Here is a 22,697-nt window from a genome sequence, read left to right as displayed (position 1 = left end):
CAAAAATCCTGATTCAATGGGATACATACACCCAGATGTTTATAACAGCATTATCTATAGTAGCCAAATTATGAAAAGCCCAAGTATCCATCTATTGATGAATGGATAAAGAAGATGTGGTACGTATACACAATGGAATATTACTCAGCCATCAAAAGGAATGAAATCTTGCCGCTTGTGACACGGATGGAGCTAGAGAGGTTCAAGCTAAGTGAAATAAATCCATTAGAGAAAGACGTATACCATATGATTGCACTCACATGTGGAATTTAAGAAATGTGCAAAGGGAAAAAAGGCAAACCAAGGAACAGAGTTTTAGCTATAGAGAGAACAAACTGATGGTCAACAGAGGGGAGGTGTTTGGGGGGATGGGTTAAATAGGTGATGGGGATTAAGGAGTGCACTTGTGATGAGCACCTGATAATGTGTGGAAGTGTTGAATTACAATATTGTACGCCTGAAACTAATACTCCACTGTATGTTAACTAGCTGGAATTTAAAGAACAACTTTAAAAAAAACCTTAAAAACATTTATTTTCATTTTTATTAATTATTTTGAGAGAGAGAGAGCACAGGAGCAGGGGAGGGACAGCGAGAGAGAGAGGGAGAGAGAATCCCAAGTAGGCTCTGCACTATCAGCACAGAGCCTGACACAGGGCTCAAACTCACAAACCTCAAGATCTTGACCTGAGCCAGAGTCAGATGCTTAACCGACTGAGCCACCCAGGCACCCCTAAAAAATCCTTTTTTTAAAAAATTGAGAATGAAATTAGTCATTTTTTAGAACCTAGGGACACTAAGCATTTACAACTATATATTTAAAATTGTGATAATTTTTTGTTTGTTTAAAGATTTGTTTAGGAGAAGAGACCACTTGCAACAAGGGGTTGTGAATTTTGTATATGATGATGTAAGTATTCTGGTATTTACACTGTTCCCTAGATGTGTTCATAATTGTTAAAAAAATTTAAGAGGTCTCTGGTACCAGTAATGGGAATAATATATTTTATAGACCATATTCCTTTTCTGAATTTATCAGCTAAATGCAAATAAAAGGTTAAATACTTGTATAAATATCAAGTTGACATTATATTATAAAGGTACTTCTAAATTTTATGACATGTTTTTGGCAGTTTACCTTTCAAATCATTTTTAAGGGCAAAGCTACCATTTTTATAAAGAGTAGTTTATTTTTTGGTAATCTTCAAGAGGAAATTTTCATCTATGATGATAAATTATGAAGCTGTTCATTTCTCATTTCAAATGGTTGCAATTAACCTGATTCCAGTGTTTGTTTTTTTTTTTAATTGAAACTAATTATATTTCACATGTACTTCAATGTTTCAGGGTTTTTGTTTTGTTCTTGTTATGAGGAAGTTAGGGAGTCAACACTTCCCTGCTAGTACATACTGGTTTAAATTACAAACCTTGGAAACTTTAAAAATTTCCCCTCTTGTGAAAATGTTTTCATGGAGTGTAATTAATCAAAAGCAAAAAGCCTTTTTTTGTTACCAGCTGATGATTTTGCTTATGTGTTAGTTTTTGCAGGGTACTATGGCAATTTGAATGTCTAGAATTTGAAAGCTGAAGAAATACTGTGAATTTTTTTTACTTGGAAGATATGAACTGGACTACTTTGAATTTAATGCTTTTTTGGCTTTTCCATGTTTCTACCTTGTTATAAGTCTGTCCTATTTCTGTGTGTTTTTACTTTAGTGCATAATTTAAAGCAATACAAGAAATGTTTTTGTATTTGGAATAGTAGTGCTTTTAGGAAAGCTGTTCACTTAACATATCTTAGTATCATAAAACATTGGTATATGATGAATTGATGTAAATACCTTTTAGCCTTAATTTTCAACATTGTAAATCCAGAAGAATGTATTTACAAGATAGATTATATAAGAAGCCAAATGTGAAAGCCTAGATAAAGCTAATGTATACTTACCTGAAGGTTACAAATTATACATTGAATTTTTTTTCCTCGTTGTTGGTTTTGAAGGTGAACTAGAAGAAGTCTGAATTTTGTGCCATATTTGTAGAAGGGTTTCTTTATTCCTTGATTGCATAATTTAAGAAGAGAAACTCACTGGTCTTTGCCTATGAAGAAGAAAATCGTAGTTCCTAAAATTTTGTATTACGTCACCTTAAGTAGACAGCAAATTAATATATAGAGAAATAAGGCTATAGGAAGCATTTTTTTCCTTTATTTTTTTCAGTGTATATTTTTCTTCAATATGCTTTATTATCTTCTGTGGAAAAAAAAGTTCTTAACAGAACATACATTTTCTCTCTGCATTTTTTTTTTTCATTAGTGATGACCTAGAGGGCCTAAAATAGCATCTTCCTTTTAAATCTAGACTTTTTGGAAGTGACACATATTTTTAATGAGATGTCAACATTTCAATGTATTCTATTAAACTAAATTGTTTCATATATAATGCCAACTGTTTACAAAGTTAAAAAAATCAAGTAATCTACCAATTTGTTTAGATATTCAGAAACTGTAAGTTCACCTTTCTTGACAACATTAGCTGCAGGTTTTGGCATTGCTAAACTGGCAAGTCGTTGAACGCAGGTGTATAATGTGGGGGGTACTGACCACAGCAGGCACCACACCCTGTTTCAGAGTGGCATCGCTGTGGAGATTGCAAAGTGGTCATCACATCCTTAGCATTTCAGATCCCTGATATGAGCTGTTGTAGTTAATCCTGCCCCTTTCCTTGCAAACACTCTTAAGTCTTTCTTAATGAAGATTTGAAACACCATGTGTTTTTCTTACACCTTAACTGAATGTCTTCCAGCTTCAAATGCGAGTACAAATTGACGTAATTTTAGTATGACTGATGACCACATTAATTATTCTTTTTAGAAAATTCCGGGTTTCTTAAAGGATGGAGGATGAATGGTAGCATCTTGAAAAAAAAAAAGTTTCATAAACTTACAGAATTTTAAATCCACTTTTACTTTCAACAGTCCTGGAAAGGAAGTATTGGGTAGTCATTCTGACGTTATATTTTTATATGATTAGTTGTCAGATTCATTTGGTCAGCAGTATAAACGTGTGAATAAATAATCCATATACTTTTGTCCTCTGGCTGCTAATTTTTTTTCCATGAACATATATTTGATAATGTGAGAGGATGTTAACTGAGGTATAAAATAAAATACAGTATTCTAATTAGAAGTGTTGTAGAAGAAACTAATGTAAACACACTCTTACATCGTTCATGTTGAATGAGGATGATAATATGACTCAGCAGCCTGGTATCTTAACATCCAGCTTATAGGTAATTGCATTGCTGTACCGTTCTGACGTCAGTTATAATTTTTCTTGCTTGTAGGCTAATGGTTGAGGCTAAAAACTTTAAAAATGATATATGATAGTATTCATTTAAGTTTCTGCCAAATGACACTTTGTATTAGAACTCTTCATATGATTCTCTAACTCGTCCTTTTCCAAAGGTGTTTCTGTGAATTTTGGTCATGGTCAGTCTGTGAAGCCGTTTCAGTGACCAAACATATTTGGGAAATTCTCACCCTTTTCAGGGAGCTTGATAAAGCCTAAGGTCCATAAAATCCTGTTTATTTCTGTTTGACATAGTTCCAAAAATTTTTGACTACAGAACTCCTTTCTCTAGAAGAACTAATTTTCCATGCCAATCCAACTTGTCAGACAGTTCTTTTGCACTGTCCATTAACTAGATAATCTTATAAAACGTTAGGCATAGAGGATATTTTAGATGGAGTTTTTATACCGAAATGCAACTCACTTTTTGATGCTTTAAAGATAATTGATGTAAACAGACATCCATTACTAAAGTAAAAATTAAATAGTCTTATGATGAACAAGGACTGGAATATGAATATAGTATGGTAGTTTGTACTGGTTAACTCACACCCAGTTTTCTTGTAAAGAGGAAAATACTGAATAATGTACACTCTTAACATCTAAGTGCTTTTATTTATACAGTAAACATGTTTCCATGTCATTTTGAGAATTTTTTAATAAACATTCAAATAGCTTGCTGTAAAGTTTTGTATCATACAAAATCTGTTAACATATATGAGATGCTTCAGTTCAAATAACAGTGCAGTAATTCACCTCCGCCTAAAAAACTGCCAAATGGTTCAATGTCAGATGTTGCACTTCTATTTTGAGTGGCAGTTTACACCTTTTCAATTATATCAAGGGGAAATAAATACTGTTGGAATCTTAATTTGGTCCACTTTAAAGTAATTTCAAGGACTGTGCTCATTTGATCTATGTAAGCATGCATTCAGAAACAAAAAGTAATTTAAAAGTGTCAAATAATATATTTATTTCCAGAAAAGGTATTCACCCTGGAAGAAAGTAGAATTTATTAATGAAGTTCAAAGTCTGTGCAGTTTAAAAAATGACAAACATCAATTTATAATTCTTTCTCTAAGGAAAATATACAAATCAAGTTCACTTGTACTCTTCCGGCATTACTAAACTGGACAAACTAAATGAATACAATTTGTCAGAAATGTGCTTTTCTTTTGTACTTTTGACAAATTCATAGATGATATGTTTTCTCGGATTTGTAGCAGTTTTCTGGGAAATTAATAGGAATAAATTTGTGAACATCTGGTAATTAAATCTAGTGAGTAAAAATCCAAGACTTCTTTCACGTTAGCATTTTTTCTTTTCTTTTAAACTTTAAAATGCAGCCATGGGTGTTTTATTACTTTGAAACTTGTATTAAAAAACCACATCTTTTTGATTTTGTAAACACTTTGAAATAAATGTACAATTCTAAGCTATCATCTAAGAGTATGTATGTCTAGACTTTATAATAAAATTAGATGACACAAAGAAAAAACAAATATTTAAAACTTCTGTTATAGTAATGAATGCAGAGAAGATTTTAAGTGAATACTGTTTAGGTAATTTGTAGTATAGAATAAGGTTACAACATCATATATGTCCATATATTAAGTTAAATATTTCCTGTAATTTAGAATACTGAGCACAAAACTACTTTCCAGCAAAACATTAGGACACTTATGAAAAATTTGTCTGGCTCACTATCAACTCATTATTTGGATGCTGGGAAATCTGTGCTTTTGTTTCTTGCCATTTCTTTTTCTACTTGTTTTAAAAAACTTATTTTACCGGCATCTAATAAAGAAAAGAGCCTTATATTGCTTAACATTCCTTTTACCCAGGTAGCTTGGCAATGTACAGCTTTGTGTATTATTTTGTGAGCATTCAGGAATAACTTCAGGTGTGCTTCTGTAAATCTGAATGTAGAGTAAGTAGACATTGGCAGCACTCCTACATTACTATGATGCACCAGACAGTTAGGGGGTGAGGAGGGTCCTTGCCTATGTGCTACTTACATTTCCAACCCTTCCACAACATCAGAGATGGTGGCGATTTGGCAAGCTTACGGGAAATGAGAATTTTGGCTATGTCATCATTTAATAGCTATATTCAGAGACAAATATGCCAGGAATTAGTACCTTCATCAGATAACACTGTTGGGGGGGGCGGATCCCAACATTTTCCCTTAAGCATGAAAATATAAATATGTGCTTTACAGATACATGCAGTCATTTGCATTTTAGCTGGCTATATTTAATCACATTTATATTGCTATGATAACTGAAATTTCAAAAGATAACCTGAACAGGTATGTATTTTCCAGAAACATACTAAACAAAGATCCATATTCTTTTGAAAATTATAGGCCATATCAGAAAATTTTCAGGTTAGCCGAACTTTTGGATGCATATTTAATTTCCCAAAGCTATCTAAATGCATCACCCTCAAATCTCTCTTATGGCAAGAGATTTTAAGTTTTTAAATAGCTTATTCATACTTTGATTCTTTTTCTAATCAGCCTCACTTAAAGATGAAACAACACGTTTGTTTCTGCTAATCTATATTTGATTTGGTTTTTCATTTATTAAATAGCGAAATGTTCTCTTGGCTTCTTAAACCTAAAAAAATGAATGGTGGAGAATCTAAACCACTAAACAGAGTAAATAGTCCTTAGCTTAGAAAATGCCACATTATGACCAACTGATTTTGTGGAAAAGGTTTCTCTGAAGATAGATGCTTTTTCTTAAATAATAGATAACTGATTCTAGGGGAGGAATTAGAATATATGAAACATAGGCAAATGAAAATAATGTTATCTGGATATTTTCATTCTTGACGAAAAAAATGAACCATCCACGCATTATACCAAATGTGTCCCATGTAATTTGAAGCCTGCTCAGTTATCAGAAATTTTCAATAAGGGAACGGTAGACGTTTTAGTCAATTACCACTGTGTGCTTGACAGTCAATAGTAAGTGAAATGTTTTTACAGTTCTTCAATTTTAGACGTAATGCTTTTACCACCCAGTCCAGTTTACTAGTGTCCCAGTGAACTCCATAAAACTGTAGTGGCACTGTTGCAATTATGGGATTTCGTGAAGTACATCAGCACCACCATGCCTGTATCTAGTACTCTACCTAGTAAAATGTTGGAAATAGTTGGCTTCTCTAATAAAAGCTAGCTAATGAGATTTACTTTCTTTTTCCCCAAAATAATTTCTTTTACAAATTCTTGAATTTTCATGTATAAATAGATCAGAAAGTATATGCTTCGTTCTTAAATTATGTATATATACTATATTTTCAATACAACTTGTACACTTTTAGCTACCAAAAATCTGCAACCATTTTTACATGAAATTTACATTTTTCTTATTTACAGTTATTTGTAGGTTATTGCAAAACTAGTTGTGCAAGTAGATTACACTGCCAATACCACATACCAATCTTTGAAGAAAATATTTGCTAAAAAATAAATATATCCGCACAGAGTATTTCAAAAGCGTCATGATTTCATGCTACATTATGTGCATAAAGACTAGGAAAAAGTATGTGTTTTGGTAGATTGTTTCATTACATTTAAAGCATTCCAAGGTACTTACTACTTAACCAATGTGAGTGAACTTCTTTTTATCAGATGACTGACATTTTCAAATGATTACACACATTATTTTTTGAAATGTATTATTGAACTGGCAAACATTCTGGTATATATTTTTCTATCAAAATCATAGAATGCAAATTTCAGCTAGAAGGAGGTGTGTCTAATTAATCCCCGGAGATGAAAACTAGGGATTCCTCGGTGTTTTTATGTTTGGAAAAAGGGTGCCATATTCAATGTTATTGTAACATTGTATCTTCTGAAGAGACTGTGGAGGAGGTAAGTATAAGATGACCAGTCCTTAAATTTTACTCCAAAATAAATGAGGTTGATGAGATGGTGTGGAATTTTCTTACATATACTCAGAATACTTAATACAGTGTCAATACAAAAAGTATATGATTTAAGTGCTAACAGGTGTGATTATTTTTCATTTAAAAATGATGCATACAAGGGAAACACCAAAAGTGAAGGTTAAACATACAGTGTTTTAAAACCATAGGTGTACCAAATTATTTTGTATCTCTCAAAATATAAATTAACTAACGAAAGTCACAAATGTCATGACTTCATGACTACCGGTTAGGAATTCAGCTAAGTTTTGACATTAGCTTTTCAAGAAAAATCATGTTAAATTTGTCACTTCTCATAATAAATATTTTATTGGGAGCATTTCTCTAATACTTGCTACTCATTTAAAAGTTTGATTTTGATTGCTAAAACAATGAAATCGGTCAGTTGATCATATGGTTCTGTGTTCTTAACATTGCATTCCTACAGATGTTTCATCCTATTCATAGTGATAATGTATTTTAAAAAATGTCTTGTTAGTCATCTCTCTCAACCTCCACTTAATAGTTTATATAAATAGGCCTTGTGATAATTTCTTTTCATGCTGTCAATTATTAATAATTCATGTCTTCCGTGAATTTTCTGTATTGTATATTCTTAGAGCAAGTGTATTTGTACTACAGAACATGTAATGAATTATTCTAAGGTTGGGCACTGATCAGTCACAACAACTAATACCTTACAAAGCATTTTAAAACATCCTTTCAGTTTTTAAAATGGTAACATCACTTTGTTGTAAGTTAAGTGGAACCCAGAGACAGAAGCTTTGAATGAGAACACTTAAGAAGTGAGGGGGTGAGGGGTAAAGTACTGCATACCTAGAAAACCATCACAACTCAAATATATAATTCTATGGATGTTGGACACCGACAATTTTTGACAAATACGGGGATGCTATAGCAGAGGATAGCTTTCCTAACACTGGTGTTCTCCTACTCTGAGTAAATAGATCTTTGAGAGCCGTGTGAGAATCACTGTATAGATTTTTGTCAGAGTGGGAATGCTGTCAGTTTTGGGTAGGGGAAGGAGCCATGGAAGGTTTTCAGAAGACCTAGGTCATGCTACGGCACTGCCACCCTAATGACACTGTATTTGTGATGATGCACAAGTCACATAAAGAGCTTATAGTTACATGGTGCTTTATGGTTTACAAAGCACTTCCATATACGCACTTCAGAGGCTCCCCAACACTCCTCAAGATATTTAAGACATTGCCTTCATAATTTTGGCTACTGGGGCTCACCGAGGGTTTGTCCTAAAAGTGGAGAAGGTAGGATTTTAATTCAGGTTTATGACACCAAGTCTCTTGCCATTTCTACCATTGCACACTGGACTTAGGCAGGCAGTCTGTTTAGCATATCTGTGCATGATGGTGTGGGCCTAGAAGCCTGCAAAGGACCACTACAACTATAAATTCTATTTTCTGAGAAAATAGAAAGTGTATTTTCTTTCAACACTATTTTGAAAATGCATTTCCAAATACCCATCTGGGAACTACGTCATGGATCTAAAGAGGGGCTTCCCCAGTGAGCCGGTCTTTACAGACCAATTTTTAGTAGTACTGAATTCAACAGATCACTGATTCAGAGTACACAGGTTTGTAACAATGACATTCATACTCTCACTATCATTATAAATAGTATTACTTTAAAGCTAAAAACCTAACAGTGCAAAATGCAATTAGAGAAAACAATAGCTACTCTTGTGTCTTCTGAATCAAAACCTTCAGTCTTGTTAATGGATATTTAGCTGGAGGCATAGCATATTACAGAAAAGCTTTATTGTGGAAAAAATTATTTGTCTTCCTGATTGTTTTTAATATCGTGGTCCTGGATGATAATCAAAGAATCTAGCATTTTAGGGGCACCTATGTGTGCCAGGCACTTTACTATATGTTATCTCACTTCTTCCTCAAGCTTCTTTGAGGCAGGTACCATTATCTCATTTTTACAAATTCAGGAAAAAGACTCAGGGAGGTTAATTAAATTGGTCAGGGTCACACAGCTCTTCATGAGAGAACTCCTGAGACCCACGTGGGTCTGACTGCAGAGCCCATGCTCTACGTTAGTGATTCTCAAAGTTCTTGTGTTTATGGAGATCATATAGAAGAGGGCTTGTTAAAAGATGATTGCTGGGTTCCACCTCTAGAGTTTCTGAGTCAGTAGGTCTGGGTGGGGCCCATGAATATGCATTTCTAGCATGATCCCTGGCTGTTTTAGTACTGCTAATTCTAGGCCTACATGGGAAGACATCATCATCTGTCTTCCAAGTGCCTCTGAACTTACATGATAGACACATTTTTCTATCGTGCAAAAATCAAGATCTGAAATTTTTTGTAATTTATAAAAATTTTGATTTGCAGTAGGAATCTCCTCAAATACATTGATTTACTTTTGGTTTCAATCATGGATAAGCAATTTAAAGACTACTATGTTCTAAATCAGTGTTGCGACTCATTTTTAATAACTAGATCTCCCACATTCCTTTTTTTAATCATGAAAAGCCTTCAAGGGAAAGATTTACCTGTTAGAATGATTGTTTTAGGTATGCCAACGAGGTGATAAACTTTTTCCTTTGATAATATATGAAGGGATTTTAAATGACATCCGGTTAAAGAAATGGTTCTTTTAGGCTTTTGGGAACCACTGTTAAAGATAAACCTCCAAAAGGACCTGTAAGCAGCTGTCATATACATATATCCAACCTCACACCAAATGCCACTAGGCCCTGATACGATACCCATATCTTCTGACTGGAAGAGTGGGAAAATTCATCTCTGATGACCAATCCATTACCATGGACATAAGAAAAGGAGGCTGTCCCAAATTTGCCCCTGCCTTCTCATGTCTGTTGAATGGGTGAATTTTAATTTAAAAATCCTGCAAGAACATTGCTTCAACATTTTTCATTCCTAGTTTCCTTATCAACTAATTAGAACACGGGACTCCTCTCTAAGGTAAAATGATATGTCCCGCTCTCTGCCCAGCAATAACAGCAGGAAAACAACTCACTCAGATAAACTTCAGATTTTAGATGGAATTTTATTTAGGCCTGGGAACCAGATCTCACTATTTTTAGGTGGAAAGCATCAGTTGTATTAAGTGGTTCGAATTACCTAGGAGGACAGCAGTGCTCCTACTGCCAGGACTGATGGGCAGTCAACCCTGCCTCTCAGGAGGATCGCCAATGGAGGGGTCAGACTGTTGGCCACAGCAAGCATGACAAGTGATTTCAGGCATTGGACCTTTGACTGGGATAAGGAGATGCATTTTGTAAATTAAGATAATTGCCTTGGTCATCTCTAAGTCATGTTAACCATTGAGCCTCTGACATTTCTGCCTAACTAATCACATGTTAGCTTTTCCAGGCTCTTGTTAAGCTAATATCCTAGAAGAGGGGACCTTCTTAATCCTGTCCAATTCTCTGAGACTTAGATTTTAATATCAAGGAATTATTTTATGTCAAGGCATTAAGAGGAAGAATGTTTGTCTTATGCAAAACTTTAAGCAAGCTGGAAACTTGTATACTATTCCCCATCTTTCCATTCCCTCAAGCTCAATTTTTATTTATTTATTTTTTTTCATGCTCAGTTTTTATAAAGAAGTATAGAGGCTTTATGTGGGATTTTATGCACGTCACAGCAAGTGTTGGAGCTGAAGCATCCACTAATCAAACAATCAGATCTAAATTCCTCACCTGCCAAATCCTCTACAAATGACAGTCTCTGGTGAATTCCTTCTGACTTTCCCTGGAGCTTAGGCTGGCAATCCTTATGAAATTTGTTGCAGCTGCAAAAATATGCCTAAATATAGATATAAAATCCTCAAATAGTCCTCTGAATCAACGTTAGCCATTTGCCTCCCCCAGCTAGGCACCCATAAATGTTTGTTGAATGAAGGAAAGAAAGCATTAGTCCTTAAATTTGTATCTGCCTAACACCAAATGGTTTGGGAAGCTAGTTAAACTTGTTCTGTTTTTTACTGAATTGACTAGTCATTTTGTCATACATACTTTATCGCTTATGTTTTCTTTTTTTTCGAACATTTAGCAGGGATAAGAATATGTTCACGCCTACAGATTGCCTCCCACACATGTGACCATTTAAAAATATATAGGGGGCAACTTAAGGTCACTTTCATCATTTTAAATAGTGCAATAGCTTTGTAAATTTAAAGGAATTGCTTATATTTGAAACCAATAGTGTCAAAGGTAAAAGTAAGTCAATAGATTATATTTCTATCCTGGAGGGATGGAAACTAATCCATTTAATAATGTGCACCGATATAATATTTCTTTAAAAATATATGTGGGTGTAAGAATTATTAAAGAAGGAAGAAACTTGCAAAAAATTTCAAGATTTCGTTCAGAAGGAAAGGATATAATAGATCAGCCCAAAATAAAATTACAATTGTACTCAAAGGAATTGAAAAATAAAACTTAAGTAAAAATTGACAACTCAGAATCTTAAATTAACTTGCAGTTTTTTCTGTATCCTGATTTTATGAGAAGCATATCGTACCCCCTCCGAAAGAGTCTAACAGCTAAAGATATTAAAATATGTTCCATTGTATGTTCTGATATTCTGGGGTCCAAATATATTCAGCCCAATTCATACAGAATGCATTTTCATTTAATCTTTGATTAACAAATGTGTTTGAGTAACTGAACAAAACAGAAATTTTACTGCTGGTGTCTTCATTTCCTTTACAGGCAGGTACAAGCATATTGTTTTTCCACAGCTGGGATTAAATCGAAAACCGTGGAACAACATATGCTCAAATGGGAGCTAGTTTTGCCATGCAAATCCACTGGGTTGCACATTTTTAAAAAAGAACCATGTGTGTCCACTCTTTTGCTCCAATTCAGGATTGCCCTAATATATGAATCAGAGGAAAGCTGTAGATATCACTTTGTGTCAGTCACACCTTGGCAGTTCTTGAGAAGACTCCCTTCCCCTCCTCAAAAAAAAAAAAAAAAAAATAATAATAATAATAATAAAAAGAGAGAGAAACTTGTTTCTACTTGTTTCTAAATATGCAAGGAAATGTGCCAGTGAGAAACATGTTAGGTAGTTTGTAAATGCAGTTAAAGACAGAATTTTAAGTCGAAAGTCCTTTTTGTCCTCATTAAAGCTGGCCTATATTCATGTATTTGGAGATGGACACCCAACGTGGTCGAAGATTCAGAACTCTAAAACTATTTTTTTTTTCAGTGTGGTGAAATGGATGTAATTAACTATAAACCTCTCAGAACAGAAGGGTATCTGTTCTGAGTGACTTAAGTTCCCTTTCTACCCCTGGAACTTCCGTGAGTTTAGGATCTTCCATGATTTGCTTCCATGAACAATGTCACCCTTGGTTTCTTACTTGCTTGGAAGGCATTTTCATAACAAAGTACAGATTTAGTAAAAGTAGTAAGTAGGAGTCTCCATGCAAGAGAAATTGGAGTTTCCTAACATGCACATGATTTAAAAATAAATAAATAAATAAAAATAAAATAAGATGCCTGGAGATGCTGGCAGTTTTAACATTTGGAACAAAAGAGTTCATATGTATATTTACATCCTAATTGCTCAATTTTACCTTACAAGCTTCAATTTAGGAAAATATACAGTACTTTTGCATATAATGGTAACTTGTGAGCCCCTGAGTCAAGTAGAGAGGATTTAAATACAAAAAAAGGAAAACAGCCATTAAAAGCACTTACATTGTATGTGGAGTAAATAGTACAAAATGATTATTTCCCCGGAAGACCAGGATCAGAAACATGCCTATGAAGACCCAAGATTCCTACAGTGCTTAGGGATGAATCTGTCAAAGAAGGATGCCTAATTGGATGAAGGTAAGTTTTTCTTTGCCGCGGGTGAAGCTCTAAAGAGAGATCACTGTCTTGTTTTAAAAGTGAAGTCAAGTTGTCTTCCGAAGCTGTGTTCAGATGCACCCCACTTGAGAGGGAGTCTTTGGATTTAAGTTTAGATTTTTCAAGGTCTAGAAATTCAGGACACTGAGAGAAAGACAAGAAAACACGTTTTTACAATTCATTTGGACAGATTTCTAAAATTACACTCACGAAATCAAAATACGTTTTATTTCCCCATTAATCTATATTTGATTAGTGGTATTAACCAAACTTTCCCTCCCAAGGCCGGATCAAGGCTTTGGAGGTTGGGCATCAGTTTATCCTAAACAACCATTCTAAGAACTTTAATTTTGCACTGAAGCCAGATCAGATTCATACAGATACATACATACATACATACATACACACAATTTAACATTGAGTTTGAGTTTCCAGATGAGTTTTAATTCAAAATTCAAGACAAAACTAAGATCAGAAATGTGTGTCATTTGGTGACTAGACAGTGTAAGGAGGAGAGGTAAAAAAAACAAAGGAAAATCACCCATCCTTGGTCAGAAAATATTACCTAAATCCACTGAAAACAAAGAACAAAGTACACAGTTTTGCAAGATCGGAGACATTCAAAACTAGCTAGGGATAAAAAAAATTATACTTTCATATCTCAGAAAGATTTCATTATTTTCTTTCTTCACATTTCTCCCTGTTATTAATGTAGCTTAATTTCCCATAATATTTTGCACTAAATTTCCAAACTTCTAAAAAAAATCTTACAAGACTGTGCTGGGTCCACCTTCCTTAGAGTCAGTTTGGCTATTCGGCTTAAGTAATTAAGAATAATTTCCCATGCAGACCTTCATATTAACATAAGTCAAAAGGTCTTAGAAGTCTTTAGGGGCATCTGGGTGGCTCAGTCCGTTAAGCATCCAACTCTTGATTTCAACTCCGGTCATGATCTCATAGTTGGTGAGATCGCACCCTGAATGGGGCTCTGTGCCTACAGTGGGGGGCCTGCTTGGGATTCTCTCTCTCTCTCTGCCCTTCCCTCTCTCTCCCAAAATAAATAAACATTTTTTTAAATTTATTAAAATATTTTTATTAAAAAGACCTTAGAAGTCTTCAGAGGCGAGATAAAGGACACTTTAACATTACTCCTTTTACTATCATGGGGATGTGAAAAGCTTAGAGATCTCAGGTGATGGGTGGGGCACAAATGAGATTACTAGTCTGATCTCACTGGAACCTCAGATCCTCTGTGGACAACTGCTCTTTCTCCTCCCCTTACTTCCTTCTGGAGACGGTGCCCAAGAGCACCTCTTGTCACCATAGTAAATTACAGACCATTCTTTGAAGTGCTTTTTGGACCCAGGGCTACAGCTTTCAAAGCTCTACCATATATAAACTCAAGCAGATTGATTCTTGAAAATAACTTTTTCTTAGGGGGGAAAAAATTACTAGGGGTTTAAAATCATTCTTTGAGGTCCACTGTTCTCAAACTTGAAATAAACATAACCAAGGGATACGGGCATTTTGTTTCAAAGGGACACATGCACCCCAACGTTTATAACAGCACTATCAACAATAGCCAAAGTATGGAAAGAGCCCAAATGTCCATTGATGGATGAATGGATAAAGAAGATGTGGTATATATATATATATATATATATATATATATATATATATATAGGAGTATTACTCAGCAATCAAAAAGAATGAAATCTTGCCATTTGCAACTACGTGGATGGAACTAGAGGGTATTATGCTAAGCGAAATTAGTCAGAGAAAGACATATATGACTTCACTCATGAGGACTTTAAGATACAAAACATGAACATAAGAGAAGGGAAGCAAAAATAATATAAAAACAGGGAAGGGGACAAAACATAAGAGACTCTTAAATATGGAGAACAGAGGGTTACTGGAGGGGTTGGGGAGGGGAGATGGGCTAAATGGGTAAGGGGCATTAAGGAATCTAATGAAGTCATTGTGCACTATATGCTAACTAACTGGATGAAAATTTAAAAAAAAAATTTAAAAAAATGAACAGAAGAATTATTGGGGGGCTGGTTTAAATTCAAATTCTAGGGGCTATTCCCAGAAATTTAATGGAGCAAAAACAGATGGGGATGAGACTTTTATTTTCCCATAGCACCCTAGATGATTCTAACTCATGTGGTCCCCAGAAACACCCAGAGAGAGACTCTCGTTTATACAGCATCTATACTTACTTGTGAGGAAGGACTGAAACTTCGATCAGTCTTGATGGATGCTGCTGGATGGCTGGATCTCATCAGGCGAATAATGGGTCTCTGATACTCCGCTCCGGCAGTTACCATACTGTAGGCGGGGGGAACCACAGTGGTTTGTTTCTGCAGCAACTGTAAGATGGTCTGGATGTCAGCAGTCATTTGGGATTCAAGTCTGCAGGACAGACACAAATGGGGGAAGACAGTCCTAAAATAGTCCAGGATTGCAAAGCATTTGAGAAAATTCAGTACCACCAACAAACAGAATTATGGCCCTGCTTTAAACAAGAAGGACAGGAGAGGGAGCACACAGATTCTCTCCTGGCTGATGCTCACTTTCTGTGTTCCACTAGTGGTTCTGATAAACACCATTGCTTTCCTGCTTTCCTGCTTCTTTAATAAGATCTTAATGGAAAAGCAGCTGAATTGAAATAGACTACATTTTTACCAACCTTTATTGATTTCAAATGTAAAACATACTGAGAATCCATTGTTAATGACAATTTTCTTTGCTTTTTAATCAGGCTTTGCCAGTTTCTTCAGAACATTTTGTTTACTCTTTAAATATGGACTTGGTAGCACATTTCTTTCATAGCTGCAACAATTGTGTAATTTCTTATGTATTTCAAGTTTACCTTTATTTTACCTTGTTTCTGTCCTATTCACAGTATTGCATGTTATTCATTGTATTCTTTTTTTAAAAAACAAATTTAAATTTACCTATTTTGAGCGGGGGAAGGAGGAGCAGAGAGAGAGGGAGACACAGAATCCAAAGCAGCCTCCAGGCTTCAAGCTGCCGATGCAGGGCTTGAACTCGTGAACTGTGGGATCATGACCTGAGCTAAAGTCGGACGCCTAACCGACAGAGCCACCCAGGCGCCCCCCATTGTGTTCTTTATTGTTAAATGCTGTTAGATGCTAAATTTCTAACCAATTTACAATTCCAGGCCTTTGGCATTTAAGAAACAAACCAAATATACAAGTTCACTTGCTTCTATGACCCATCTGGCTTGCAAGATGCCAGTCTGATGTTTTTTTCCCCAAAGCTCAGAAGGATCCAACTGGCCTGTTAAATTCATTCTCATTTTTAATTAAAATTCGAAGGAAAATAGCAAAATACAATAGGACTAATTTTCTTTTTTTGCATGTGTTAACAGCACTTTAAAAAAGGAAAGTTTGTGGGCATAAGAACAGAAAATTTGGACTGTATGCATCTTTAGAAAACTTTAAATCTTACTTGTGCTATTTTGTCTCTGAATGAAAGATGCAAAGGGAAGGTAAATTTTACCAAAATTTTAAAATCATAGAACTAATTTTGTCCAATTATATACATGCTGCATTTGTTTGTGACATTTGAAGTGGAGAGAACTTAGTCTTTGATTTAAGAAAAGGTTATTTTGTTTTTCTTTTTAGTTCTTAATCCTGCCACTACAGATCTTCCTCCTGAGAATCATAATAACATCATTCGTACAGGTTTTCTATACTTGGTATACTTAACCATATAGCTTCCTGTCTTCTAAACCAAAAGCTATAAATTATACATGATTGTGCCTCACAAATGTCAAAACCACACACTGAAATGAGACAAAAAAAGGAGTTATCGACCAGTTTATTTATCTACTTGTTACCTGTAGGTCTGATCTATTTCTTTATGGTGCCAACTAACTGGAGAAAGCTTATTATTTTGTTGTCATACGTCAATTTTTCCTTTCATTTCTCAAGCTCCAGTTCAAATTTTATCTGCACCCGAAACTCTTTCCATCTTGGACTCATTCAGAATTCATTTCTCCCTCCTTTGCACCCCCAAAGAAAAGTCTGCAAACAGACTAATGTTTAGTGAGTGGCTTACAAAGTATTTATTACATTGAATATAAATGGACTTGGGGGTGGGGGATGGAATAAAAATTTCAACACATGGGATTCAAAATGCAACAGAGAATAAGAAATCATGATACTGTTTTTGAGTCCTTTATCAAACAGCAGTGGTCTCTGAGAAACGGGATCTTAATATCATGGATTCTATTTGAATAGTCTCCATAAGGAAGAAATCTGTTGGAAGGTGGGTCTTCAGTAATGGCAATGTACTACTGTAAGTGGGGCTCATGCATGCAAGAGTTCCCTGTGCAGGTGAAGTAGCAGGTGCAGGGTGAGAACTGAGACTGTGTGGACCACTTCTGTCAACCTGACTTTGTTGTTTGTTCCGGGAAAACCTTGCCTGAAAAAAATAAGACTAAATATAAACTTCACTTCACTTCTTCAGGAAATTTCTATAGACCAACTCATTGGAGACAACAGTCTGCTCATCTGAACAAATAATTTGTTTATCAGACAGATTTTATTTATTCAGATTTGCTTGAAGATCTTCACCTCACTGTGTCCCTCAACCTGGATTATAACAGCATGAACTTTGCCCAATTCCAATTAGTTCCCAGCCTTGAAGGGCCCAGATTTCAAAGTCCTAGGAATGTCCTACTTCTTACTTCCCCTCCTGAGACACCACTTAGGCTCTTTCAAGATAGCATTCTCTCTTCCTGCAGTAATTTTGAATACTTAGTTTTTGTTTATTAACTGGTTATCTGATATTTTGGGTAGTTCAGTGCAATGGCTTGAATGTTTATATACTCAAAATTCATATGTTAAAATCTTAACCACCAATGCGATGGTGTTAGGAGGTAGGGTATTTAGGATGTGATTAGGTCATGAGGGTGGAGCTCTCATGAGTGGGATTAGTGTCCCTATAAAAGAGACCCCAGAGAGCTTCCTTCCTTCTACCTTTTACCTTATGAGTACACCCCAAGAAGATAGCCACCTATGAATCAGGAAACCAGCCTCACCAGACACTGAATCTGCTGGTACCTTGATCTTGGACTTCCCAGCCTCCTGTGTTGTCAGAAATGAGTCTCTGTTGTTTACAGACCACCCAGTCTATAACCCGGTTTTAAAACTTTTTTTTTTTTTTTTGGTCAATGAAAGGTACCGAAATATGCCACTTTGGCATATTGATTATTTGAGTTGTAGGCACATGAAAAACAGAAAATGCGGAGAGAGGCTTTCTCTGAACTTCCCTTATCTTCCTAAAAGCAGATCCAAAAGGAACTCAACTGTGATAAATTCACTCCTCTCGTATTTCATCAGCAAGAGAAGATTGGCTCTTGTCACAAGAGAAAAGACTGGAAGCCGACACCACACTGAGACAAACTTTTTCACAAACTATTATATCTTCTACCTCTTCTTCTGACTATCCATTTACCTTTCCTAAAAATCATTTACTCTCCTCTAAGAGGCCTACGTCCCCCTACACTTTCCCTTAACAAGGTGGTGTCTAATCCCGGATTCTAAGCGACCTTGGGGATTTACTCATTTTCCTCTGTATATCTCCCATGTATACATGAGGGCAATGTGTTAAATAAACTTACTTGTTTTTTCTTGTTAATCTGTCTTTAATTACAGGGGTCTTAGCCAAGAACTCAGAAGGGTAGAAGGAAAAATATTTTTTCTCTCCTACATCAACATAACTATTCAGCTGCATAAAGTAAATGCGTTCATGCACTTATTTAAAGATCCACAATATACCAGGCACGTTGTTGGGCAGGAAGGTGAAAAGGAGAACATGATGATGATATACGTAGAATCTAGTCTAAGGTGCTGAGAGAAGCTGACCACGTAGGAAGGAAAAAGAAGGAAGTACATAAATAAGTATAACACTAGGTGAAGCACATGCTCAATGCCATACTAACGGCACACACGCAAATTGCTCTGGATGATCTGTAAGACATGAAATCATTATTCAAAGCTTTTACATGCTCCAGAGCTCCCTACCTGTAGCGTGGTCAAAGCTGGGCGCTTGTTAGAATGGAGTTCTAGATCTACGGGACTTAGAATCTGCATTTTAATAAGATCCCCAAGCGATTCCCATTCACTGTAAAGTTTGAGAAGCCCCGTTTTAGGATCAAGTGCTATTGCCCTAAGTATGTATGTCTGTAGACATAATATATAAATATGTAAGAACCCTCCTTTTGTAAACCTTTAACCCTACATATAGTTTAATGGTCATTAAAGCAGGAAAGTGGTAGCAGCAAAGCTGATTCAAGATAGACCCATTTATATCTGTTCTTATTGCACAGTTTGCTTAATATGAATATTTGAAGGAGACAAACGGGGTTGTGATTCACAGTTCTACATTCGAACAGAATGCTGAAGCTAAACAGGGCAGACCCAATTCCAGAAAATGTCCCAGGATTCCCGCTCAAAGTCAAAGTTTGAGCTGAGTTACCCTCTTCAAACTTGTTCTTTATACTTTTGCTTTCGTGAGTAAAGTGGAGGAAAGATGTTGGAGACGCCAGTGCGGTAAAAATGTAATATTTTGGATTTCAAATCCAAAAGAGGCTAAGCTGAGTTAGGCCATAAAATGTTTGTTGAAAATATTGGAGAGAAATAGAAGTAAGTCAAAGTGAGAAGTAGGTCAAAGGACATATAGATGCTGGGACTATGTCAAAAGAGATGCCAAGATAGATTTTTTTAAAAATATGTTTATTTTGAGATGAAGAGACAGAGAGTGCACACACGCGCATGCACGAGTCGGGGAGGGGTAGAGAGGAGAGGGGGAGAGAGAATCCCAAGCAGATCCTTAACGCTGTTAAGGCAGAGCCTGATGTGGGGTTTGATCTCATGAACCGTGAGATCATGATCTGAGCCGAAATCAATAGTTGGACACTCAACCTATTGAGCCACCTAGGTGCCCTAGGAGAAATTTAATTGTACTTTAGAGATGAAAAGTTTCATATAAAAATCATAATAAGTAATGTAATAAGATAACAATAAAAATTATTATTACTAATGGGCTATTGCAAATCAAATGCTCCTTGATGGGTGTGCCCTTAAGAGTTTACACTTTTGGCTCCGGGACATATTGAAGACATATGTTTTCAGTAATCTCCGATTTATCTCAGCAGCAATGATTGGTACCCCTGAAAAGGCAACTAAAGGGATCCTAACACCTTAACTTTAATCCTGAAGAAAGGACTAAAGGAAGTAAATATAAACTAGGAGAATACACTCAGGAGGAACACCAATAATAGAGTTCATTGTTCATCAGATTTTACCTAGCTGCTGGTACAACCCCTCCCTGTGTGAGCATGTATAGTTTCCATGTATCATATCTTAGTCCTTAAATACCATTGCAGGTATGTATGAGTCAAAGACAGAAACTGAGGCTAGAGAACCATAAACCCTATACATAGTTAAGTAGCAGAGCTATGACCTTAATCTAGGCTAACCACAAGTATTTTGTAAAGAAATCACTGCTGTTCCTGTCAATTCACTTATTCATTCACTCATTTTTATTTATTTATTTATTTATTTATTTATTTATTTATTTATTTAATTCACTCATTTTTATATCCCCTCAACAAGTTGAACACATTTTATGTCCTGGCAGTAAAGAAATGGACAATTATTTTCCCTAAGTCACAGGAATCAAAAAATTCAAGTCCAGAGATCACACATATCAATTTTTATGTGTGTACAGTATATATTTTTGTGTATGTTGTGGCTAAAGGATCAATGTGACTTGGTAAACAAGGCAAGGAGAGTAAAAAAGCAATTGTATTAATTAAGCCACTAAATATGCTTCTCTGACCAATAATAAGTATTACCATGGCAAGTTCTTATACTTGAATTAGGGATTGCTGACCCTAAGTAAATGACACGATACTTTAATCTTCTCAGGTATGTTTCAATTTTATAAGACTTGCATTTGGCACTTGAAAATGGTGTATGGACCTTAGCACCAGGAGGTTTTAAATTCAACTAAAATCCATGAAAAGACAGACTACAAAATAAATCTTTAGCTCCTACAATATTTTCGTACTTTTGTTTGAAATGAACAAATTTATTTGAATTTACAAACCTGTAGATTTTCTATTTGTCTGTTTTAATTCCTAATTTATTTTTTTGTGGCAATGTATATGTGTGTGTACACGCATTTTAATGTGCTTACTGTATTGTTTGTCCGTATTCATTTCTGGCATAAACATTTAAAAAAAACCATGAAAGATAGATATAATGGATAAAGCACATAGGAAACATTAAGCAAGTAGTTAGTAAACCAGGAGCTTATGTGGTGTAGGCAAAACTCATAGGACGTGTTAGTTAAGTATAGATAACGAGTAAGTAGCTTGCTAAACGTGGAGAGAATCCATAAGGTGTATTAAATACAGACAGCATGCTAGGTAACATGTAAGACCTTCCAAAGATAGAACAGAAATAGGATGTAACAAACGAGAGTGTGGCTTACAGAGACAGAGATAGAAACAACAAATTATTCTCAAGTCAACTCAGGACAGACAACTGTCACCCCCAAATTTGGCCATCCAGTGGTGACACACAGCATAGGCTCACTCCAGCTCCACATGGGCTTTACCTACAAAGAGCAAATAAAATACATAGTTGTTGAGCAGACTAACTGGAGAGCCACGGCTGTGGCTGGCATATCCAGCCTTACATCTCCGTGATAGAGCAAGTGTGTGTCACTGGAACAGATTTTTTTGTCTGTGGATGCTTTGTGCAAACTGCCACTGTCGTCCTAGGCACCACACATCAGGGCAGGATGATGCAGCATATATGAACACGTCATAAATCAGGATTCGGGTAGTGTGTTCCTTTTACCACGCTTGCACTTATTAGAAATGTGTTAAGTATCTCATCTAGCTTTCCTCAACTCTCATTGTATGTTTTTTTTTCAATTTTTAAAAATTTTTTTATTTTTTTATTTTTTTATTTTTGGGAGAGAGACCCAGTGAGAGCAGGGGAGGGGCAGAGAGAGAGAGGGAGACGCAGAATCTGAAGCAGGCTCCAGGCTCTGAGCCGTCAGCTCAGAGCCCCACGTGGGGCTTGAACTCACAGACTGCGAGATCATGACCTGAGCCAAAGTCGGACGCCCAACCGACTGAGCCACCCAGACGCCCCTCTCATTGTATGTTCTACATTGATTTAGTAAATTGTGTGATTTGAGGATTTTAGTTTAATCCATGAAGCTTTTCGTCTATGAACACTGCCTTGCCTGGTGGTGTATTCAGAGGCTACGTTTGAATCAAGGTCAATTCCCACGTGAAGCACAACTAAAGCAGTGATATCATACTCAATCACATGTTTTTTTTTCCTGACTTAGTGACCAGTTTGATTTTACGAAATCTACACAGATTGCGTTAAGGAATTCCATTCTCCTTAAAACCAAAATTCATGCCTCATCTTAAAAGGGTATAGATCAAAGACGGAGGGAAAATGGAAAAGA

The 22,697-nt window shown here is 35.7% G+C and overlaps 2 protein-coding genes across 19 annotated transcripts in view; one reads left to right on the top strand and one right to left on the bottom strand.

The window, feature by feature from the left end:
• GCA (grancalcin) overlaps positions 1-4,791 on the top strand; it is a 49,498-nt gene extending 44,707 nt beyond the window's left edge. For all 13 annotated transcript variants that reach the window (XM_053908229.1, XM_053908230.1, XM_053908197.1 and 10 more), the window contains 2 exons: positions 852-910; positions 1,540-4,791. In XM_053908229.1, the coding sequence (XP_053764204.1) occupies positions 852-893 (42 nt within the window). In that variant the 3' untranslated portion in view covers positions 894-910; positions 1,540-4,791. The remainder of the gene's footprint in view (positions 1-851; positions 911-1,539) is intronic.
• A 7,493-nt stretch (positions 4,792-12,284) lies between these two features.
• Positions 12,285-22,697, bottom strand: part of KCNH7 (potassium voltage-gated channel subfamily H member 7) — a 478,227-nt gene continuing 467,814 nt past the window's right edge. For all 6 annotated transcript variants that reach the window (XM_019457808.2, XM_019457841.2, XM_019457812.2 and 3 more), the window contains 2 exons: positions 15,389-15,581; positions 12,285-13,307 (listed from right to left, as the gene is read on the bottom strand). In XM_019457808.2, coding sequence (XP_019313353.1) covers positions 13,041-13,307; positions 15,389-15,581 — 460 coding nt within the window. In that variant the 3' untranslated portion in view covers positions 12,285-13,040. The remainder of the gene's footprint in view (positions 13,308-15,388; positions 15,582-22,697) is intronic.

The sequence above is a fragment of the Panthera pardus genome, unplaced genomic scaffold, assembly GCF_024362965.1.
Source record: "Panthera pardus isolate Hobbes unplaced genomic scaffold, ASM2436296v1 HiC_scaffold_10, whole genome shotgun sequence".
NCBI lineage: Eukaryota > Metazoa > Chordata > Mammalia > Carnivora > Felidae > Panthera > Panthera pardus.
The sequence above is the reverse complement of the archived record's forward strand: the minus strand, read 5'-3'. Positions and strand labels throughout refer to the sequence as shown.